At 46.9% G+C, this 23,439-nt stretch overlaps 1 protein-coding gene and 3 pseudogenes across 1 annotated transcript in view; all 4 read right to left on the reverse strand.

The window, feature by feature from the left end:
• The window catches only part of LOC147452818 (calcium-transporting ATPase 10, plasma membrane-type-like), a 60,850-nt gene extending 43,445 nt beyond the window's left edge, over positions 1 to 17,405 (reverse strand). Inside the window, exons 1-3 of the mRNA XM_086519027.1 lie at positions 17,322 to 17,405; positions 17,171 to 17,224; positions 16,691 to 16,753 (exon numbers count right to left, since the gene is read on the reverse strand). Of these exons, the coding sequence (XP_086375153.1) occupies positions 16,691 to 16,753; positions 17,171 to 17,224; positions 17,322 to 17,405 (201 nt within the window). The remainder of the gene's footprint in view (positions 1 to 16,690; positions 16,754 to 17,170; positions 17,225 to 17,321) is intronic.
• On the reverse strand, positions 3,329 to 14,249 carry LOC147452820 (uncharacterized; annotated as a pseudogene).
• On the reverse strand, positions 6,346 to 7,437 carry LOC147452821 (uncharacterized; annotated as a pseudogene).
• Positions 9,715 to 10,623, reverse strand: LOC147452822 (uncharacterized; annotated as a pseudogene).
• Positions 17,406 to 23,439: the final 6,034 nt, after the last annotated feature.

Below are 23,439 nucleotides of genomic sequence, written 5' to 3' on the forward strand. Positions count from 1 at the left end.
GTTTCTGGGAAGGTCCCACAAGCTATGTATGAAAGAGACTGATCTAGTAAGTGCCTCAATCACCACTCGAGCGGCAACTAGCTCTGCTCTAATAATCTCATGAGGTATTGAGGCCTTGGCTCTAATCATCCGGGAAATCATAGATACCAAGGGCCTCTCCATCCCTTTCCATCCATTAGTGCTGTCAGCTATGCCGTGAAAACCAACTCAGCTATGCCGTGAAAACCAACTGAGGGGCCCCAAATGTGCACCCCATACATAATAATCCCCATATCTATCAAGAATTTTCCATACTGAGTGTGTTCCTCATCTTGTGATAATTTGGATAAACCCATCTCTGTAACATCAAGCTCCCTAAGCATCTCCTTTGAAGTATCATAGAATACTATCTAATGATGGGCAGTCCTAGCATTGAAATCCCCCAGTATGATAATGTCACCATCCCTGGAAAACTCCCATATGCCATTATCCAAGATAGAAAAGGTGCATATACTGACGTACTAGGAGGGAAGTAGCAAATAGCAATGTATAGATATCTGCCTGTCTCTGCCTTCAGTCTCACCTACATGTACCTAGCCTGCTCATCCTTGCATGCTATATGTAGCAATGGCTGCAACTCCTCCCTGAATAAAACTGCCACTCCCCCCCTTGAGCCTCGTCCTCAATGCTCTAATCGGGTCTCATGTGTGCAAGCTGTCTCCCATCTATATTCGCTCACCTGTGGCACGGATTGCCCGGAAGTCTGATGCGTCTAGGAATAGATATGATGTCCCTCCCAGTAAACTATCCTCAAAGGCACCTAAATCAAGGTGTAGAGATCCATTACAGTTCCAGGCAACCACCTTTAATTTAGCCCCATAGGTCACGCACCGTCATGTGGACCGTCGCTCCATTATCACGACCCTCCCATCTCTATAAAAAGCAGTCTTCCCTTTTTCCCTTCCCGCTTTAATCTCTGGCATTATCTTCTTCATATGAGCAATCTACGAGAGTGTGAGCTCATCTACAAGAAAAATACCCGTCTTCTTAAGAGTGGGTCTTTTTTTCAAAAAATCCGCCTTTGCTTCGAGAGAGGGGAAGCGGAGGATAAGCGCTCTTTCCTTGGAATTTTCCCACCTGCTTTCACTTTTCTTGTTACCTACTCGCCAAACCTTTGTATGCACTGGTGCAATAACCCCCATCATAAACATGAGTTCATTGACCTCTTCCTCAAGATTATCTTGGTCTTTGAGGCCGGTACTCCTTACATATAGGGAACACAAACGTCTCCTTTGCTCCTCTGCTAGTGTCAAGTTAATGATGGTGGGTGTGCGGGTGGGGCTCGATTCTTTGCCTTTGCCTTTTCTGGTTACCTTAATCCATTTCTCTGCCTCATCCGCTTTATTTTGAGTTTTTGTAATTATGTCCACCCAAGAAGTCGTCATTTCTTTATTTTGCTCCTCCCCTTCTTTGATGACTCGCACTTGCTCTATTATGGTGTTTGAGCTCTTCCAGTACCGATGGTTGGAGTTCCCCTTCTTCAAGTGCACTTTGAAGCAGACCACTTCAAGCTCCTTCTTGAGTCGTGCAATCTCCTCATCCTTGGCCGTCACCCGCCGATCCTCAAGATCCACTGGTCTCTTGCATTTCCTCTTTGCATTTTGGATGGCATCTTCAAGGGGGTCGGCCATGTCGTTTTGCTTTCTCATGTCCACTTGTTCTATTTGTGTACGCCAAAGGAGGAGCAAAGCCAACACTGGTAACATGCTCCTCCTTTGTGCACGCCAAAGGAGGAGCAAAGCCAACACTGGTAACATGCTAATCAATGGTAGTGGCGGGATCTGTATAAGTGGCCAACACGTACTCAATGTAGGCTACAACAACAGGGATAGCGCTCGAACACCTGAGTACTCCCCTGCAGGTAGCAAGATAGTTTGGCACAGACGGACAGGGAAGCAACACACAAACGGGCAGGACAACAGCGTGGAGGCGGTCAACTATGGCGTGCAAAATAGGTGCAGGTCGTCATTGATTAGCAGGTCTGTGCACGTGCAGATGGTTGCAGGCAGCCAGGTAGGGTTTGCAGAGGCAGAACGCGACGTGTGCAAGCTTGAAGGAGGCAACGTCAGCGGCAGCAAACCCTAGCATAACAGGTCACGACACGCCATAACCTATGGGTTGTGTTAGTGTTAGGGTTCACGACATGCCATAACCTGCGGTGGAGAGAGAGAGAGAGAGAGAGAGAGAGAGAGAGAGAGAGAGAGAGAGAGAGAGAGAGAGAGAGAGAGAGAGAGAGAGAGAAATGAAATGAAATGTTATTTTAACGTTTTCAAAAGGCCAAAATGACCTATGAGACCAAACTGTTATAAAATTGTGAATCTGATACCATGTCTGGGTACAAAAAGACTAGAACAAAAATACTACTACTACTAGAGTCCATCCTCATATGCACTCTGGACGTCGAGAGAGTATGGCTCGAATCCTCTGTTGTAGTCTTTGTCGATGCTGTGTAGCCCCTGTCCTCAATCGTGGCCGTCTCGATCTTTGTAGCTCCAGTGCTCGGTCAATGAGAGTGCCAGTAGTGGTCCAATGAGTGTGGGCCGAGCTCTACAGTGATGGCTGCTCCTCTGGCTATCCCATATCTAGTGAAAAGAAATCTGTAATCTATCTCTGGGACTGTCTCTCTCTAGCTCTTCCCATTAGAAGTGCTACTAGCTTGAACTGTGTGGGGTATGTGTGATCACCGATACAATCGGTGCCCAATACAAGAGAAAGATACAATGGGTGATGGATCCATCCTCATCTGTACTCGCGATGTCGAGATAGTATGGCTCGAATCCTCTGTTGTACTCTCCATCGATGCTGTGGAGCACCTCTCCTCAATTGAGAGAGAGAGAGAGAGAGAGAGAGAGAGAGAGAAATGAAATGAAATGAAATGTTATATTAACGTCTTCAAAAGGCCAGAGTGACCTATGAGACCAAGCCGTTACAACATAGTGAATCTGATACCATGTCCGGAATCAAAAAGAACTAAAACAAAATACAATGTGTAGTACAATGAAAGAAGGGGGGAAGATATGGCTCCTCTCTTCATGAGAGAGAGAGAGAGAGAGAGAGAGAGAGAAATGAAATGAAATGTTATATTAACGTCTTCAAAAGACCAAAATGACCTATGAGACCAAACTGTTATAAAATTGTGAATCTGATGCCATATCTGGGTACAAAAAGACTAGAACAAAGATACTACTACTACTAGAATCCATCCTCATATGCACTCTGGACGTCGAGAGAGTATGGCTCGAATCCTCTGTTGTAGTCTCCGTCGATGCTGTGTAGCCGCTGTCCTCAATCATGGTCGTCTCGATCTCTGTAGCTCCAGTGCTCGGTCGATGAGAGTGCCAGTAGTGGTCCAATGAGTGTGGGCCGAGCTCTACAGTGATGGCTGCTCCTCTGGCTATCCCATATCTAGTGAAAAGAAATCTGTAATCTATCTCTGGGACTGTCTCTTTCTAGCTCTCCCCATTAGAAGTGCTACTAGCTCGAACTGTGTGGGGTATGTGTGATCACTGATACAATCGGTGCCCAATACAAGAGAAAGATACAATGGGTGATGGATCCATCCTCATCTGTACTCGCGATGTCGAGATAGTATGGCTCGAATCCTCTGTTGTACTCTCCATCGATGCTGTGGAGCTCCTTTCCTCAATTGAGAGAGAGAGAGAGAGAGAGAGAGAGAGAGAGAGAGAGAGAGAGAGAGAGAGAGAAATGATATATTAACGTCTTCAAAAGGCCAAAATGACCTATGAGACCAAGCCGTTACAACATAGTGAATCTGATACCATGTCCGGAATCAAAAAGAACTAAAACAAAATACAATGTGTAGTACAATGAAAGAAGGGGGGAAGATATGGCTCCTCTCTTCAATTGTGGGAGAGAGAGAGAGAGAGAGAGAGAGAGAGAGAGAGAGAGAAATGAAATGAAATGTTATATTAACGTCTTCAAAAGGCCAAAATGACCTATGAGACCAAACTGTTATAAAATTGTCAATCTGATGCTACAAAAAGACTAGAACAAAAATACTACTACTACTACTAGAATCCATCCTCATCTGCACTCTGTACGTCGAGAGAGTGTGGCTTGAATCCTCTGTTGTAGTCTCCGTCGATGCTGTGTAGCCGTTGTCCTCAATCATGGCCGTCTCGATCTCTGTAGCTCCAATGCTCGGTCGATGAGAGTGCCAGTAGTGGTCCAATGAGTGTGGGCCAAGCTCTGCAGTGATGGCTACTCCTCTGGCTATCCCATATCTAGTGAAAAGGAATCTGTAATCTGTCTCTGGGACTATCTCTCTCTAGCTCTCCCCATTAGAAGTGCTACTAGCTCAAACTGTGTGGGGTATGTGTGATCACTGATACAATCGGTGCCCAATACAAGAGAAAGATACAATGGGTGATGGATCCATCCTCATCTGTACTGGCGATGTCGAGATAGTATGGCTCAAATCCTCTGTTGTACTCTCCATCGATGCTGTGGAGCTCCTCTCCTCAATTGTGGGAGAGAGAGAGAGAGAGAGAGAGATGAAATGAAATGAAATGTTATATTAACGTCTTCAAAAGGCCAGAGTGACCTATGAGACCAAGCCGTTACAATATAGTGAATCTGATACCATGTCCGGAATCAAAAAGAACTAAAGCAAAATACAATGTGTAGTACAATGAAAGAAGGGGGGAAGATATGGTGGAGATCCATCCTCATCTGCACTCTGGACGTCGAGAGAGTATGGCTCGAATCCCCTGCTGTAGTCTCCGTCGATGTTGTGTAGCTCCTCTCCTCAATCGCGGGCGTCTAGATCTCCCTAGCTCCAATGCTCGGTCTATGAGAATGCCAATAGCGGTAGTATAAGTGCGGGCAGAGCTCTACAATGGTGTCTGCTCCTCTAGGGGTCCAATATCTAGTGTAAAGGAAATTTGTAATCTGTCTCTGGGACCGTCTCTCTCCAGCTCTCCTCAGTAAAGTGTCTCTGTGCCTGTGTAACTCAAGTAGATATAGTCCAAGACATCTCTAATCCTCATAGCTCATGACCCTAGATAGAGGCCCAAAACCCTCTCTTAATAGACAATGAAAATGGCCTCGTATCTCTAGTACACTGTGCAATGACATATGTAATGTAGCTCTGTCTCTAGCTCTAGATGACATAAGCGGCGATCCTGCTATCTGCTGGTATCCCTCTGAATCTGCCAGTCTCAGTCTCGAGCTGATGTGAGGATGTGCGTATCTGGCCAATGGCACAACGCAAGCCATGAGAAAGATGTGTGTCCATATAGCTAGGTCGAATCACAAACCCATCCCCTGTGAGGTGGAGAAGATGCTCTCTATAAAAAGCCATCTTCATGCCCAACTCCTGTACCGGCTCTATCCATGTCCTCCTCGTGTCCAACTGGATCAGATCCTGACAAATGACACTAGTAATCTCCACCCGTTTTAGAGACATCAAGGGTGCCTGTAGAGTACTGAAAAGGAGGCAGCCTGTCCATGGTGAAGCCATGTGTCTGAAACCATGATGTCATTTGTGCATACCAGCATGATGTATCCCCCTGTAGAGCTAGCTGTCTGGAGGACTCTAGAGCCAGCCTGGCATATCTTTCTCTGGTAGTATCCCATACGCTGTGTACAAAGGAGACTGATCTGGTAAGCGCATCAATCTCCAGAGAGAGAGAGAGAGAGAGAGAGAGAGAGAGAGAGAGAGAGATTTTACGTCTATGTCAGGCGGAAATCGGCCTATGAGACAAATCAAATATACATGGTGTGTATGTCATCCGTCTATCAGAAAGACAAATGAAATAAAACTGATACAAAACTGAACTGAACTGAAAATAAGTAGTGATGTGCTGAAGATGGTGATGGTGATACATCCAGGGGATATCTGAGGAGGGATGGAGCTCTATCTCTAAGGGTATATGCATGTCTATGTGCTCAGGTAGTACAATCATGAGAGTGTATCAAGCTATCTAGCTCCATCCTGTACTAATGGGGGGGGGATGTAATATGTGGTACATGGGCGGGTATGGTGCCAGGGCTGCCCGGATGAAAGCTGCAGGGTCGGCCCTCATCTGAGCCACTCGCTCCTCAGTGGCACGTCACTCTCGGGCCCGGATCTCCTCAATCTGTCAATGGTGGAGGCTCGCACGCCTGTAGCCACTGACTGGTGGTCGCTTTCTAACTCGGCTCGCCTCGGCCTGTGGGAGTGTCTCTCCCCTCTGAGTGTCAGATGAGGGGTGGACTGTAACCCTCTGGAAGAAGTCTGTGAGCTACAATTGTCTCCCCTCTGTCTGTGTAGCTGTGTGTGTCTGTAGTAGTATGTCCCGGTGGCTATATATCTAGTAAGAAACTCCCTAGCTGTCTCTGATCTCGGGAATCCATGATCTCCCGGAGAGTGGACTGCCCTCTGAATAAGGCCTCATACCTGCCTCTGATCTCAGTATATGCGCTGCATCGACACACAAAATGCTCCTCGCTCTCCACCTCCTCTGTGCATGCTCTGCAGACTCGCTCCTCTCTGGGGACACCAGTATGTCTCCCGATCTCAATCTCTAACCTGTGTGATGCCACTCTCAACTGATCAATCGCCACCCGTGAGCTATGTGGCATGTATGTGTCCATGTAGCGTGGTCTCTGTATGAACCCATCAGGTAGTATAGTAAGGAACTGGTCTCTGTAGTTGGACATCTTCGTCCCCAAGCCCGGTGACTCCCAAACTCTCCTGATGTATAGTTGCCAAAGGTCCTGTCTCAACGCCAGGTTCCTCTCGCTGCGAGAGAGGTGAACATAGGGTGAGTCAAGGTCGTACTAGAAGGGTGGTAGACTCTCCATATTAAGACCGTGTGCCTCAAACCATGCTCTGACCTGCGAGTACCATGCTCTCTCATGCCCACTCTCTGATAGCTGTATAGCTGTCTCAAAAGCCCTGCGAGTAAGTCTGTCGGGAGGTATCTCTCTCATCCTCTGGATGAAACAGACTGTCTGGAATAGTGCTTCTACTACTATAGGTGGTGTGGCGAGCTCTGCTCTGATAATGTCATGTGGCACTGTGTGCTTGCTACGGAGCAAGCGTAAAATCATATATATCTGTGACCTCTCAATCTGTGCCCACTGGTCATCTCTCAATCTTGGTGCCCATACTGCTGCTGAGTACATCAAGGCCGCGGTGACTAAGGTGTCGAAAAGCCACCCCTTCGTGCGGGGCTCCTGAAAGTGTGCCTGGTGGCATCTCCGCTCTAGCATGGCCAGGGCTGCATACCCTCGAGTGAGCCTGTCAGTAGCTGCCTGCCTCATAGTGAATGGTCTTGGTAGGCTGGTGAATGTAACTCCCAGGTAGACATATGAGGTGACCACATCAACCAGTCCTCCTCCTGCAGTGAAGGTGGCAGCGCTCCTCACTGCACTGGATGTGTGAAAGATCATAACCTTGGTTTTGCCAAGGTTCTCACTCAACCCCATGTGTATGCAAAAATCATCCAAGGCCCCAAGATGGCGCTGCAAGCCCTCGGGTCACTCTGAAATCAACACAATATCATCAACATATAACATGATGTGGACTGGAGTACTTGCCAAGTCGCTCCCCTCCCCTCTTGCTCGCAGTATGTAGTCAGAGATCTCGTCGATGTAGAGCCCAAATAGTGTCGGGGAGAGTGGTCATCCTTGCTTAACACCAATGGTGCTAGCAATGGTCTCTGATAGACCTCCTGGGCATCGAACGCGACCAGTCACCTGCTCGTAGAGAGCGTATATGGCCCAAATCATCTCTGCTGGTATCCTGAGACTCTGGAGGCGTTGGAAGAGCCTCTCACGTGGAACTGTATCAAAGGCCTTGCAGAAATCCACAAAGCAACAGTGAAGTCTCTTCTTCCGCGCCTTTGCCCCATCAATGAGGCAACGCAGGACGAAGATGTGATCGATGGTGGAGAAAGCTCGTCTGAAACCTGCCTGGCTTGGGGCTCGTAGACCCTCGGTCTCTGCATATGAGCTCAGCTCTGCCTCAAGTACTGTGCCATACAACTTGGCCATCATGTGGCCAATCATGATGGTCCTATAGTTCGCTGGGTCCAGGGTGTTGCCAGATTTGTGGATAGGCACTATGGTGTGCTGTGTCCACTCCTTTGGGAAGCCCTCCCCTATAGCCTGGTTGAAGACATGTGCAATCAATGGGGCGATAGTGGATGCCGCGTATATGATGTGCTCACTCTGTAATCCAGTATAGCCAGCTGATCGTCTGTGCTGCATGCGGTGAATGTCTCTACCATGACTGCTGTGAAGGAGGAGCGTGTGGGTCGTGGCTCGAGTGGCTGTGGGATGGGAGGCTGTCTAGGCACCTAATATAGTCTCTCTGCATAATCATGCCATATCTGTGGATCCTCAATAGGTGTAGTTGGACGTGGCTCGCGGAGGGTGCGCCATGCCGTCGCACTATCCATGCTCATGAATAGGCGATATAGCTCAAGCTCCTGTGCCTCCTCAAATGCTCGCCGCTTTTGGCGTGTCAGTGTCTCATTTGCTGCTTGGCCTCTCTCTCTCTCATCTCTCCCAGGGCCCGTCGTGCGTGGAGGCGTCGATATAGCTCTCTGCACTCATCATCATACCAGCGGTTCTCAGGCATAGTCCCAGGAGGGGGGGTGCGTCTTGTGTGGGTGGTGTGTGGAAAAGAGCTAATGGCTGAAGTGTGGAGGACGGAGGAGATATGTGATGTGAGAACTGAGAGTGGTGTGGATGGGTGTAAGAGGCATGGGCCGTGCTCAACCTCGGTTGAGTAAAGAGGGGCTAGCTCATGTGTGAAGTGGATGGTGGTATGTGGAGTGCGTGTTGTAGACCTATGTGGAATGGTGTCTCCGTGATGGAAAGAGAAAGGTATGTGTTGTCGGCTCCAATGGGTATGGGTGGGATGGTGAAGGATGTAATGAGGTGGGTGGCCTCCCTGGGTCCCAGAATGTAGTCGACTGCACTCCCCCCTCCCTGTGCAACTCCATGCGGCATACAAGTCAAGCTCCCTAAAGTGAGCCATTGGGCCATCCCGTTATAAATAACAAGAAGGTGCTGGGAGCCAAGTCGAAGTAGATGTTGCCCGTAGGCCGTGACTGGAGCCGTGTCTGCTGAATCTCTCACCGAAGCCTCCTCATGTAGAGTGTGTAGTATCTCTGGGTCCTCGTGGTCATATGCCTTACACTGCTCACTGTGGGTACGAGCATTGAAGTCCCCCATAAGGAGAAATTCACCAAGTGTGGAGTACTCCATAATCTCCTCCAAAAGGCATGCATAAGGTGAGGCCTCTGTCAGTGATGACTCCTGCTCTGTAGAGGCGAATCTGGAACCTGTGGGAGCAAAGTAGCAAAGGGCAATGTAGACGGTCCTGTCTCGTGAGAGCTCAAAGCGAATCCACATGTAGCGGGCCTGTGGGTCCTAGGCAACAATCTGTAATCTGCTGTGAAGAGCCTGTCTAAAGAGTATGGCCACTCCTCTTGAGCCACGGGATGTGTGCTGGCGGGAACATCCTCGATGTAAAGACTCCCACTGAAAACCATGTATTCGTGGTAATCCTCTCTCTAGGCTCTCGTGTGTCTTTGTAAATAGAATGATATCCCGGCCTCTCATCACCTCCTCAAGTCTCTCTCGGTGTGTCCATAGATCTCCATTGCAGTTCCAAACCGCAAGGTGGATCTCTTCCCGGGTCCAATAGGCCGTGAATCCCTATGCGATGGTCTTGCCATCAATGATGACCCGACCATCTCGGTAGGAGGCCAGTTTTCCCTCTTTTCGGGCTTGATGCACCCGAGGCATGCATGCTCGCCGGTGTGCTACTTGCATCTTTGTGAGGTCGTCATCAAGGTAGATGTGTGGACCTTCAAGACCTCTCAAGATCACCCTCTTGCGAAGGAAGGTGGAGCATAACTCATCATTGGGGAATTGGAGGATGAGAGCTCTCTCTTTGTTGGGGTCCTTGCCGGCTCTCCATGCTTTGGTGAAGGGAGGTGATTCTTCTTCCTTGTACCCAAGCTTGTTACATAGCCCCCTCGCGTCCCTCACGGGGGTAGATCCCTCCTTCTCAGCTATGCCGGTTACTCGTACATTGAGGCGTCAAGCTTGCCTCATCTTCTCTTCCTCAAGGGTGGTGTGTACGATGAGGACCTCCTCCTTTTGTGCGTCCTCCCGTGCTTCCTTCTTGATGTTCTTCTTGACAACTTCCACCCATCCCTCCTTCGTGGCCTCAAGTTTGTCTTCCATGCTTGCGGTCAAGGCCTTGGTGAGATCTTCTTTGAGAGCTTCTTTGGTGGTGTTGTTAATCTCGCCTTCTTCGGGTGAAAGTGATGCCACCGATGCTTTGAGAATGGCAATTTGTTCCTTCATGTCTTCTCTTTCTTTCTTCCACTCCTCTTGTGCTTCTTTCCACTCTCCTTTCTCCTTCTCGTGCTTCATCTCCCATTCTTCTTTCTCCTTCATCCATGTCTCCCGTTCTTTGTTGAGTGCTTCAGTCTCCTTCTCAAGTTTGGATAGTCGGGTGATGATACCGTTGATGGTGGAGTCCATCATCTTCTTGTTGTCTTTGATGGCGATGTTGAGCTTATCTTCCACTTTGGTCAAATCTTCCTTCTTGGCCATGTTGCGTCTTCTTGGTGTGTCCACCCCTAGGTTGAGTCCTTTCGCTCAAGAGGTGATCATGAGTGGGGATGGAAAAGGGGAATGGCGAAGGGGAAAAGGCAATGGCAATGCAACAGTGGCAGGCAGTGGCAATGTAGGAGGCAATTCAGCAGCGGCAACAGGTTGGTATAACAGCAGCAGCAACAGGCGGGTACTGGGGGTGCTGTGCAGCTGGGGTGGGCGCGCTCAGCAGCTGGGGTGACACAACAGCGCGTAGCAGAAAGGCACAACAGCGCACAGTAAAGCAGCAGCGTGTGGAGCAACACAGCAGCGTGTGTGAAGAGAGAGAGAGAGAGAGAGAGAGAGAGAGAGAGAGAGAGAGAGAGAGAGAGAGAGAGAGATGAAATGTTGTATTAATGTCTTCAAAAGGCCAAAATGACCTATAAGACCAATCTGTTACAAAATAGTGAATCTAATACCATGTTTGGGTACAAAAGAAAGAACTAGAACAAAGATACTACTACTAGAATCCATCCTCATCTGCACTCTGGATGTCGAAAGAGTATGGCTTGAATCCTCTGCTGTGTAGCCCCTCTCCTCAATCGTGGCCCTCTCGATCTCCGTAGCTCTAGTGCTCGGTCGATGAGAGTGCCGGTAGTGGTCGAATGAGTGTGGGCCGAGCTCTGCAGTGATGTCTGCTCCTCTGGCTGTCCCATATCTAGTGAAAGAAATCTGTAATTTGTCTCTGGGACTCACTCTTTGACATGGTATCAGATTCACTATTTTGTATCAGATTGGTCTCATTGGCCATTTTGGCCTTTTGAAGACGTTAATATAACATTTTATTTCATTTTCTCTCTCTAGCTCTCCCAAGTAAAGTGATTCTATATTTGTGTAACTCAAGTAGATATAACCGAAGACATCTCTGATCCTCATAATTCATGACCCTAGAGAAAGGACCAAAATCCTCTCTGAATAAGCAATGGAAACGGCCCAGTATCTCATAGTACACTGTGCAATGACATATGTAATGTAGCTTTGTCTCTTGCTCTAGCTGGTATAAGCCGCATATTCTGCTGTCTGCTGGTATCCCTCTGAATCTACCAATCTCAATCTCCAGCTGATGTGAGGATGTGTGTATCTGACCAATGGCACACCGCAAACCATGAGACGTATGTGTGTCCATGTAGCTGGGTCGAATCACAAACCCATCTCCTGTGAGATGGAGAAGATGTCTATAGAAAGCCATCTTCGTGCCCAGCTTCTGTGGCAGCTCTATCCATGTCCTCCTGATATCCACCTGATACCAGGAGCTAGATCAAGTCCTGACAAATGAGTCTAGTAATCTCAACTCGTGTAAGAGACATCGAGTGTGCCTGAAGAGAATACTGGAAAGGGGGCAGCCTGTTCATGGTAAAGCCATGCGTGTGGAACCATGATGTCATCTATGCATACCAGCATGAAGTGTCCCCCTGAAGAGCTAACTGTCTCGAAGACTGAAGGGCCAGTCTAGCATATCTGTCTCTAGTAAAATCCCACAACCAGTGCACGAAGGAGACTGATCTGGTAAGAGCCTCAATCTCCACAGGAGGGGTACCTAGCTCTGCTCGAATGATAGCGTGGGTTACGGACTCCGGAGGCCTTGGCTCTGATCAGTTGAGAGATCATTGATACGAAGGGCCTCTCCATACACCTCCAACCATCCTGGCCTACAGAAGGTCCTCATATCTGCACCATATACAACATAGCTGAGGCTAAAGTATCAAAGAGCCATAACTTTGTTCGAGGTTCCTCGAACTGAACTTGCGAGCACATCCTCTCCAAGCCTCCCAAGGCCGCAAAAGCTCTAGTCAGTCTAGTCTCTACTGCTCTCCCCAACGAAAACCTCGACCCAGTGAAGACAACCCCAAGGTAAGTGTATGCATCTGTATACTGTACAATCTCCTGACCATATGTGAGAGTCAGTGTTGATCTCCTGATCCACTGTGGTGTGGTGTTAAACACCATAATGTTGGTTTTACCAAGGTTTACAGACAATCCACTATCCTCTGCAAAACTGTGTAATGCATCCAACTGTCACTGCATACCCTCTGGTGAGTCAAAGATCAAGACAATATCATCAGCATATAACAACAATGGGATCCACGTCCCTGACAGTTGGGCACCTCTATCACCCTCTGTGTCAATGTAATCATACACCTCATCAACATACATACCAAATAGAGTAGGAGACAATGGGCCACCCTATTTCACCCCAATGGTGGAATGAACCAAATCAATATCCCCTCCGGGGTGCGTATATGTCCCATCACTGATCTGTATAGAGCCATAATCCCCCAAATCAACACTATGGCCACCCCCATCTCCTGCAATCTGCGCATCAATTGAGCTCTCGATACCATGTCAAATGCTTTGCGGAAATCCACAAAGCTACAATAAATCCGTCTCCCATGTGACCTACCCTCCTCAATGATGGCTCTGAGTGTTAGAATATGATCAAGAGTGGAGAAACCCCTCCTGAAACCGGCCTGGCCCTTTGCTCGTACACCCTCACCCTCTGCCCAATTACTCAACTGCTCCTCAAGAATGGATGCATACAACCGTGAAAATGTGTGCCCAACCATAATAGAGTGGTAATTGCTAGGCTTTGTAGGATCACATGCCTTGAAGATAGGCACAATAGTAGACAACCTCCAAGTCTAAGGTAACCCGTCACACATACAACGATTGAACAACACTGCAAGAACCTCTTCTAGCATATCTCTAGCATGTATAAAGTGCTCTGCTACTAGACCATCATGATCATATGCCCTGCTGGTCCTCATCTTGTTAATGGCTCTCTTTTCCATCTCAGTGGTAAAGAAGGTGCTGGTAGGTGGGCATGGCTCTGTAGGATCTGGAAGGGGGTCCTGTCCAAGAACCGTATATAATGATGATGCATACTGGCCCCACATATCAGGAGAAGTAATCACTGGGGGAGGGGAGTGCTCATGAAAGAATCGCCATGCCTCTCTTGAGTCTCTACTCAAGAACAACTGATACAAGTCTCGCTCCATCTGGACCAGGTAAGCTCGTTTCCTCCGTCGCACAAGGCGCCGCGAAGCAATCCAAAACTATCTGTAAGTGATGACTCCTAAAAGAAGATCCCTCTGAAGCTGGGCTCTCATCTCTTTGCACTGCTCATCATACCAACTATTCTGGGGCATGCTCCCAGAATGTCGCCTCTAACCTGGCTGAGTGCGTGGGTATGCCTCTGATGCTGCACCATGTAGTGTCTCAGTCAATAAAGTGGTGCACTCCTCCACTGAGAGGCCACAATCAGCTGTGCATAGACGGCTATATATCTCCTCTGTATAAACCAAGTCAGTCTCTGGTGTAAATGTATAACGCGAATGTGACCTACCTCCTGATGTCTGGGCTGTACTATCGTGAAATGAACTGGGAAATGTCAAAAGATCATGATCCACTTATACGCCCACTGGTGTGGCTCCCACTATGAAATCTTGAATACAAGGAATAAAGCTCGATTGTGTCATAACATAGTCCATTGTACTCGCCCCGTGTCTGTGTGGAAAGCATGTGAAACCGGTTGCTCCAGGAAATCAGTGTAAGCCATTATGTATGGCTAACCCATGTGTAGTCGTCATCTCCGTCTGCTCTCTGTCATGTGAGCATTTGTCAAGCCCCAACTCACCCACATCCAGCTCTCTAAGCATCTCATTTGAAGAGTCGTAGAAGAGTGTCTGAAGATTGCCCATTCGAGCATTGAAGTCCCCTAGGAGGATGATATCACCATCCCTAGAAAAATCCCATATATCATCATTTAGTATAGAGAAAGGCGATTGTCCTCTGGATGCAACATATACTGACGTATTGGGGAGGAAGAAACATATGGCAATGTACAAAAATTGGCCTGTGTGAGCTCTCAACCTCACCCACATGTATCTAGCATGATCATCTCTCCGTACAATATGTAGTAGTGATTGTAACTTCTCCCTTAATAGCACTGTTACTCCTCCCGAACCTCTACTCCCATGCTCAGATCTCGCGATCGTCCTATGGGCTGTCTCCCATCTGTATCCCACCACATGTGGCATAAGTTGTCGAAGGGCCTCATGAGTCTCTGAGAAGAAAACAATGTCCCTGTCTCTAAAACTGTCCTCAAAGGCACCAACATCTAACCTCATCGATCCATTACAATTCCAAGTAGCCATCTTGATTGAGTGTGGTCCCATAGGTCTCACACCGTCATGTAGAGCGCCGCTCTACAATCACCACCCGACCATCTCTATAAAAGGCCGTCTTTCCCTTCTCCCTTGCCGCCGTAATCTCTGGCATTACCTCTCTCATATGCGCAAGCTGTAAGAGAGTGAGATCATCACGGAGGAAAATACCTATCTTCTTGAGAGTAGGCCTCTTTTTCAAGAATTCCTTCTTCTCTTCCAAGGAGGGGAATTGTAGTATGAGAGCTCTCCCTTTTGAAGATTCTCCCGGGCCATCACTCTTCTTGCCCACTCTCCATGCCTTTGTGTGTGAAGGCTTGTCCACCCCCATCATGGATGTGAGGCTTGTGACCTCTTTTTCCACATTGTTTATGTCCTTGAGGCCGGTTACCTCACATGTAGAGCCCGCATCCTCCTCCGTTGTTCCTCTTCGAGGGTCATGTTAATAAGAGTGGATGTACAAGGAGCTTCCTTACCTTTCCCTTTCTTGGCGACCTCAATCCATTTTTCGGCCTCCTCTACTTTCTTTTGTGTTGCGGAGATGACCGCGACACATGACTTCTTCTCCTCATCTTCCTTGATAACACGTATTTCTTCTCTCATGGTATTCAATTCTTCCATCATGGATGGCTGAATTTCGCCTTCTTCGAGCCGCCCACTTTTTGCTGCAAGAAGTTCACCTTGGAGAGTTCGGATTGTGGCTTCTTGTGAAGCCGCTTGCTGTTCGACGCAAGAAATCCTTTCGCACAGGTTCCTCTTCTCCTCTTTCTATTCCTCCATCTTTCAAAAAAAGGTTGCATCCATCTCTTTCTTCCGCTCCTTCACTTCAGCCTCAAGTGTTGATATCCGCTTGTTGGTGATTGAGAACTTCATGTTGAGAGGCGGGCTTTAGCCACTGGGGAGGCCATGTGGAAGGTGTCAATGGGTAGGCCAATGGAGCGAGACCATGGCGTGGAAGAGGAAGGCTGTTAGCAGCTCGAGGGGCTGGCAGGTGGCGCGAAGGGCGGGGGAGAGAGAGAGAGAGAGAGAGAGAGAGAGAGAGAGAGAGAGAGAGAGAAATGGAATGATATATCAACGTCTTCAAAAGGCCAAATTGACCTATGAGACCAAAAAGTTACAAAGTGGTGAATCTCATAGTGTCTGGTACCGTAAAGAAAAGACTAAATGGTACTAAAGGGAAGGGTACTGAAAATGATACTATGACATCCAAAATTGTTGGAAGTGAGCTAAGCAGCTAGCTAGAACTTTGTAGGGTATGAGTAATAGCTGATACAATGAGTGATACAATCTCAACGTTTTAATATATCAATGAGGATGGCTTCATGTCATCAGTAAAAGCTGTTTAAACACCTAACACAAGGCCTCTAGTGCATTATCGGTCAGCTACGCACGCAATCTCACATAATGAGGATAAGTAGTGTCCCTCTAATAAGTCATCACAACCGCCAAACAATCAGCTATCACATGGTTCTTGAGTTGTTTAATCGTGTGAATTATATCCATAACTATTTGAGTCAAAAGAGACATCCTCTGCTGGAAAAGACTAATGAACATCTCTCCAATAAGAACTCCCTGATTAGACCTTCTACAGGCTTATCTTGGAGGACAGCACTCTTTTGTCATAGGGGAGAACATATGCTGGCCAGCCACATTAGTGTGATATCATAATTTAGATAGGCAATTGTACTTTATTGGATGAGACACATGCTGAGAGGTGTTTGTTTGTTAGAGTAGGAAGAAGTGACATACTTTATTCAGGAGCAGTGTGGATTGCATAAAGAACACTTGATATTGATGTTCCTTGATATTAGTCTAAGGAAAAAAATTAGATATTAAGTTAAAAATATGAACAGTTTAGAGCTCACCTTCGTAGCCCAATTCAAACAGGCAACTTCAGTCGGGCTGCCTGAAACTTCTAGCATGCCTTCCTAGCAAAATCATCAAAACATGATATGAAATCTCCAAGTATTTGAGCATGAATCCAAGAACAAGTTTTAACGTTCAAAAATAGAACCACAAAAAAATTAAGGACCCAAGTCTGCATAGTTATCAGTGCCTTAATTATCACTTAAGTTTATCGCTTATGTTCACGACTGTTTTATCATCTAGGAACATAGCTCCTCTTCAGGCATAAACACCATTCCAGCACACATATGTACAAACTAAAGTTTGATCAATCCCACTATATCCTTTGTAGGCCAAGAGCTCCACCTTTGATAAGATTCAGGTAGAGCCTGGGTAGCATTTGTATCAAACTATGTTGGGACAATCAGCACATGACACTACTAGTAGTGAAATTATACAAAACCCTAAATACAACATGCACTATGAGCAAAAAAGGATACCTCAGAAATTCCAACATGACCATTTGTATTAAGACAAATACTTGCAAAAAGTTTCTGCCAATGCACACCATGAGAATTTACATGAGAGACGAGATACAATAGCTCAAAAATTTAAATAAAATAATGTTAAACTGTCTTGCAAGAAAATTACCTCCTCCACGATCTTCTTAATTTCTTTGTCCATTTCAGTCGAAACCCGAAGCTTTCCACAGACCCAAGAGCTAACAACTGTCATCTACAGTAACACCGAATGCTCTTAGATGGCATGATTGGCTCTTGGGCCTGCATAGAGATTTAATGTAAATAATTTCATTTTGAGCATAAAATTTGTGTTTTGGTTCACAGAGAACCACTTTGCCAACAACCGGGGTCCTTTAAGATAAGAAGGGGGTTTAGAAGGATCTTCCTAGCTAGGCTACATTGTAATGTGAACTAGACAGGCAGTTACACTTGGTCCTGGGTTCATACTTGACTGATGGACCAGAGCCGTCGATGATCTAGTGGACCATAGCAAGCACCAAATAAATAATAAACAGCAAAAGAATCCCTTAAGACTACACCTCTGAGTGCATACCAACTAAGTGCAAACAACCCATTGCGCTGGAGGGACACAGAGGAGTGGCAGTCAAGTGGACACCATGGCCAGCCTACCACTACCACAGCAGTCCAGATATGTGTGGCTGTTCTTTCAGAGATATTTGTTAGCAGTTATGATGTTGTGTAGCTATTGTATATACGGTCAGTCTGCTATGAGTCAAGATAGGAGTCTTGAGTCTTGACTCTTTGGTCCAAAGTATAGTCTTACACACAGCACTCTTGTTGCACAATTTGAGCCTCGACACCTCCATTGTACCTTGTGTGCAGTTGGTCTGGAACTATGCATGCTGCCAGCCAGTCTGTAGTTGATACATTCAGAGCAGTTGATGCTTACAGCGGGCTTGGAGTCTATCTTGCTCTGTCTATGTTAGGTGCAGCGGAATGATTGTTTGCGCTTTGCTCAAGATGAGTGCTCCGAACTGTGCTCAAGGTTCCTTTTGTTCTTATGGAAGGGAGAGCCTTCCGATCTTAATGAGAAAGTGCTATGATCACAAACAAAGTGAATGGACACTGTGCGTGCAAGTGTATGAGACTGAGAGATAGAGAGAAGAGAGATACGACACCAGAGACGTTGTAAAACCCTCCTCCTAAGGCTCCACTCTCGTCGGCGAGAGTGGTCTACTTTTGATTGCACAAAGTGGTACAATGCGGATGCAATGGACTGATGCAACTTGGGACTATGCCGATGACGACGACGACTCTAGGGCTGAAATCTGTGATCTTTTATCTGCTGAATTTCGGGGCTGTTTTGGTGGCTGAAAATGACTGTTTTGGTTGCGTTTTCGAGGGCTGAAAATGGGGGATCTTCTGCAACTGATGGGGGCTAAATCTGTTGCTCTGCTATAGGCTGAAAACGCTGCTTTCCTGATGTCGCTAAGGCTGAAAAACCAAAAACGCTGATGCTTGCTGAGCGTTAGTAAAAACACTGGGCCTTTATGGATGATTGGCTGAAAATCAGAAAATGCTAGGGCTGCCCGATGATGATGGTGATCATGCAATGGGTGAAAACGCCAAAACCTTGTGATGCTGACGATGGTCTGCAAAAATGCTACACAAGCTGTGGTGATGGCGATGATGCACTGAGAAAAACGTTGGGGCTGATGTTTGCGGCGAGGATGGATGAACCAAAACGCCAAGGATCTGCTGGGGGTTCTGCTGAGAAGGTGCCTGTTGAGCATGTGCTCCTGCTGCCTCTTCTGCCAAATAGTGCTAGCTCTAGTTTGCTTATATACAAACTTAGCAAAATTGCCCTACCTACTTCTGTTGGAAAGTCACTTAAAAATAATAAGTGAAAGCGATAGATGGCGGACCTCACCCAATAGCAGTGCTACCAATCATCACGGTTGGCCTAGGCAGCCAGGAAGACTACAACGCCAACTTCAGAGTTGTGCATAAAATGTGTTATCGGCAGTGCCAATGGCCAACCTCAAACAACAGACCTCCCCTTCAGGCGCATTCAGATCTTTAAGAAATGTGAGATTGGCAGGTGTATAATGGCTTAGCGTTGAAGAGAATCAAGATAATGCGTTTGGAAGGAGTATCATTTTGCTGCATCTGTTTGCAGCTTAAGAGCTTGCTCAGATTTGGGCTGGGTTGAAAAGGGGCTTGAATTACATACCAAGACTGAAAGGTGTGCAATTATGCTAATGCTAGATTAGGTCTCTTTAAGAATGCAATAATTTTTTTTGAAACATTTTCATTCATGAATGCGACTCGTGGAGTGCATTGCTAATGGGGTGTGCAAAATATGTTGTGATGAGAAAGTGATAGAGCACTTTGAGTAAATGCAACATGAGAGAGGAACTTGTAATGCTGTTACTTTTCTTTGAAGCTTGAAGTCTTGTGGAAATTTAGGAGCGTTTGAAAAGGGCCAAGGTATAGATGCTAAGCTTCAAAGGCTGGGATGGCTGATGAGAAACCCTTCTTTACTTGGTAAGCCTAATGAGCTTTTCTGGATTCTTGAGCTTAGAAGTGACCACTTGGCATGATCTAAGCCATTGGCCTCAAGCAAAATAGAACGGCCAACAACCAGTTGTTCACTTGAGCATGCTTTTATTTTACTTAATTGCTTAATAAATTGGATGGCACACAACGCCGTTTAAGCTAGTGTTGGGGTTTTGCATGCTCATGTTGAAGGGAACGTCTACGTTGAGGTAGAGATTGGCATCGGCCATGGCGTTCCAAGTAGAGAGAGGCTGCAAGCAGAGTTGAAGGAGGTGATGGTGGCGTCTAACATGGAGAAATTGGGCGTTTTGGGATGCAGCACCAAGTAGAGGATGAGGGCGGTGATTCCCAATACGATCACTATGGCAGGAGAGGACCACCACAGATGTATGCAATACGTTCGATATTCTGGAAACCTTTGCTCCCAAGGGCTGGGGTAGCATCGACTTCCAAGGGGCCTCCAATGATCACGGGAAAACCGAGACCCATATCTCCTGACTCTGTCCTTATTTGTACACATGCATAGCACCTGTGATCAAATCACGTCAAAAACCAACCTGATGTGGCCCATGAGTCGTGACACTTGTGATGGATAGTGTATTCTCACATGGCTTGACCAGTAGTAAGGCTCTTTCAAGCACTGAGAAAATCCTTTCTACATATCACCATGGCACCATGCCCACCACCTTTCAACAGTTTTCTCTATGGCCTCCCTTTAGCCGGCACCAAGAGTACCATCCTATCATCATATGGTATTGTGAAGTTTGAACGTCCCCCCAAAAACTAAAAAGCTGGCCTTTTCACTTTATGTTCCCGATCGACTTACAAGCCTGCTCTCGGCCTTTTTGCCATGTACGACAAACAACTTTGCACATACCTTTCACCTCTCGCCCTTGTTGTGCAGCCCTCCCTCCATTGGAGATACAGCACTCACGCTTCCTATGTGCACCAAGCCGTCCAGCTCACCAAGTAATTAGGTGCAAAATCAAATAGTGTTAAGCCAAAAGTTGCACGCAAGGATTCAATTGTGCCAAGTGACGTCCATGAAGCAGCACTTGTCCAAATTCTGGTAATTCCCGGTGCACGTCTTCTCAGCCATCACCGGGACACATGCAACAACTTGTAGCATTGCCGCCACCATAATCATATCACCCAGCATCACTACCCAGTATACTATGAGATACGAGGCCGCTTTCACTGTCTATTCAAAGAGGGTTTTGGGCCACTTTCTAGAGTCATGAGATACCAGGATCAGAGATGCCTCGGATTATACTTACTAGAGATTCGCAAACACACAGAGGATCTCTTGAAGAGGGGCACAATGAGAGAGATCCAGCGACATTGGAAGATTACAGATTTCTTTCAGTCACAGACAAAGAAGTTTGAGCAGCCCCACAGCGTAACAACACCAGAGGCACCAGAGGCATACTGCTTGATCGGGCGATAGAGTTGGGGCGGTCCCCTCGCCCATGGTTGAGGGGCCCTCTCGATATCGACATAGATTGCGACAGAGGATCCATACCATATTGGCGCGACATAAGAGCCGTCCCGGATACTGATGTATATGTATATGATACCTCGACTGTCAGAGAGCTCCATTGCATTGTATCAACCCACCCTTTGTATTTCCTATTTCCTTTGTATCAGCTTTCACCCCATCCCTATCCACTATTTTCTTTTCAGTTTTTTGTACTTTTTGTACCCAGATCTGGTATTAGATTCACCACATGTAACCTTTTGATCTCATAGGTCACTCTCGGCGTCCAAAGTGCAGATGAGGATGGATCTCCACCATATCTTCCCCCCTTCTTTCATTGTACTACACATTGTATTTTGTTTCAGTTATTTTTGATTCTGGACGTGGTATCAGATTCACTATGTTGTAACAGCTCGGTCTCATAGGTCATTTTGGCCTTTTGAAGACGTTAATACATCATTTCATTTCATCTCTCTCTCTCTCTCTCTCTCTCTCTCTCTCTCTCTCTCTCTCTCTCTCTCTCTCTCTCTCTCTCTCTCTCTCTCTCTCTCTCTCTCTCTCTCTCTCTCTCTCTGCGCCGTCACGCCGTCCCATGCCACCCCGAAGGGCTGCCGAATTTGGGCGCCACCACAGCTGCAGACAGGCGCTGCCTTTGCCGAAGATGCCATAGGTAGCAGGGGTCGCCACATTTGTGGCTTGGGTTCGATGGTTTCTGCCTACCGAAGGGGAAGGGCCGGGTGTAGATAGTTACACCACCCCAGAAAAAACAACAGCTACATTTAAACGGAGAAACAGAGATACTGTACTATCACCAGGATCCTTACATGTTGGGAAAACCTCCAGGATACATGATGAGCTAATGATGGAGAAGGTCGAGGTGATGCTCAAATCAAAGCTAAACTATATGAGGGATGACATCAGGAAGGAAATGCACGCGACCGCTGAAAGCTAAAGGAACTCCATGTATGGAGACATGATGAGAGAACTAAGGAGAGAGATCCGGGGGAAGCAGAATGAGGAAATTCAGATCTTGAAAACGGAATTACGAAACCTAATCAAGGCCGAAGTAAATGTAAGAGAATGCGTTATGCAAAAGAAACTCGATGAGGCAGTAGCAAGTTTTGAAGCATGGAGAACAAATATGGAAAAGCACATGGGGAAAAAGATGCAATAACCGAGGAGCTAAAAGGAGAACTTGCGGCTTGCAAATCTGCAACTAAGGAGAAGGGAGACGACCGACCTTCGGTGCTGAAGGAGCTCGAGGACATGAAGGATCACATGAAAGCTCTACGGGAAGGAGATGAACAGAAATTGAAAACGGCATCTTCATGGGCGGAACGTCTTTTTAAGACACAAGAAAAGGTTGACGAAGCAGAGAAATGGATTGAGGATGCGAAGAAAGGGAAGGCCCAGATGCCTGAGACCACATCTACCTCCACCATTATTAATATGACCATTGAGGAAGAGCAGAAAAGGAAGAATCGGGCTCTGCATGTGCGGGTCACAGGAGTCAAAGACAAAGAGAATGTAGATGAAGAAGTGAAGGAACTGCTACAACGCATGGGCATCACAGAGCCTACTCACACAAGTGCATGCAAAGTGGGCAAGAAAGGAATCGATGAGAAGGGAAACGTGAAGGATAGGGCACTTATTCTCCGCTCCCCGAATATAGAAATAAGGAAAGAATTTCTAAAGAACAGGCCAACTCTTAAGAAAACCGGTATTTTCCTGGGAGATGACCTTACATTGGCACAAGTGGCACACATGCAAGAGTTGATGCCAGAGATCAGGGCAGCAAGAGAAAAGGGGAAAATCGCCTTTTATAGAGGAGGGAAAGTAGTGGTTCTGGAAAAGCGCTCATCATGACGGTGCGAGACCTATGGGGCGACGCTCCGGATAGCGGCGTGGAATTGTAATGGATCATATAGGCTAGATGTAGGTGCCTTTGAAGAAAGCTTTAGGGACAGAGACATAGTTTTCTACTCAGAGACACACCAGATACCGGGACAGCTTACGCCACATGTGAAGGGTTATTTATGGGAAACAACTGGTCGATCAAACAAGAGATCTCTACGGGGTAGTCGGGGTTCAGGAGGAGTAGCAGTCTTATTTAAAGAGGAGCTGAAACCACGACTACAGATTATCAGGAAAGATGAGCAAGCAAGGTATATGTGGGTGAGAATGAGAGCCGAGACAGGTAGATTTATATATATCGGTATATGCTACTTCCCTCCAAGTACATCAGTCTACT

This window comes from Adiantum capillus-veneris, chromosome 8 (genome assembly GCF_014529385.1).
Source record: "Adiantum capillus-veneris isolate H3 chromosome 8, ASM1452938v2, whole genome shotgun sequence".
Taxonomy (NCBI): domain Eukaryota; kingdom Viridiplantae; phylum Streptophyta; class Polypodiopsida; order Polypodiales; family Pteridaceae; genus Adiantum; species Adiantum capillus-veneris.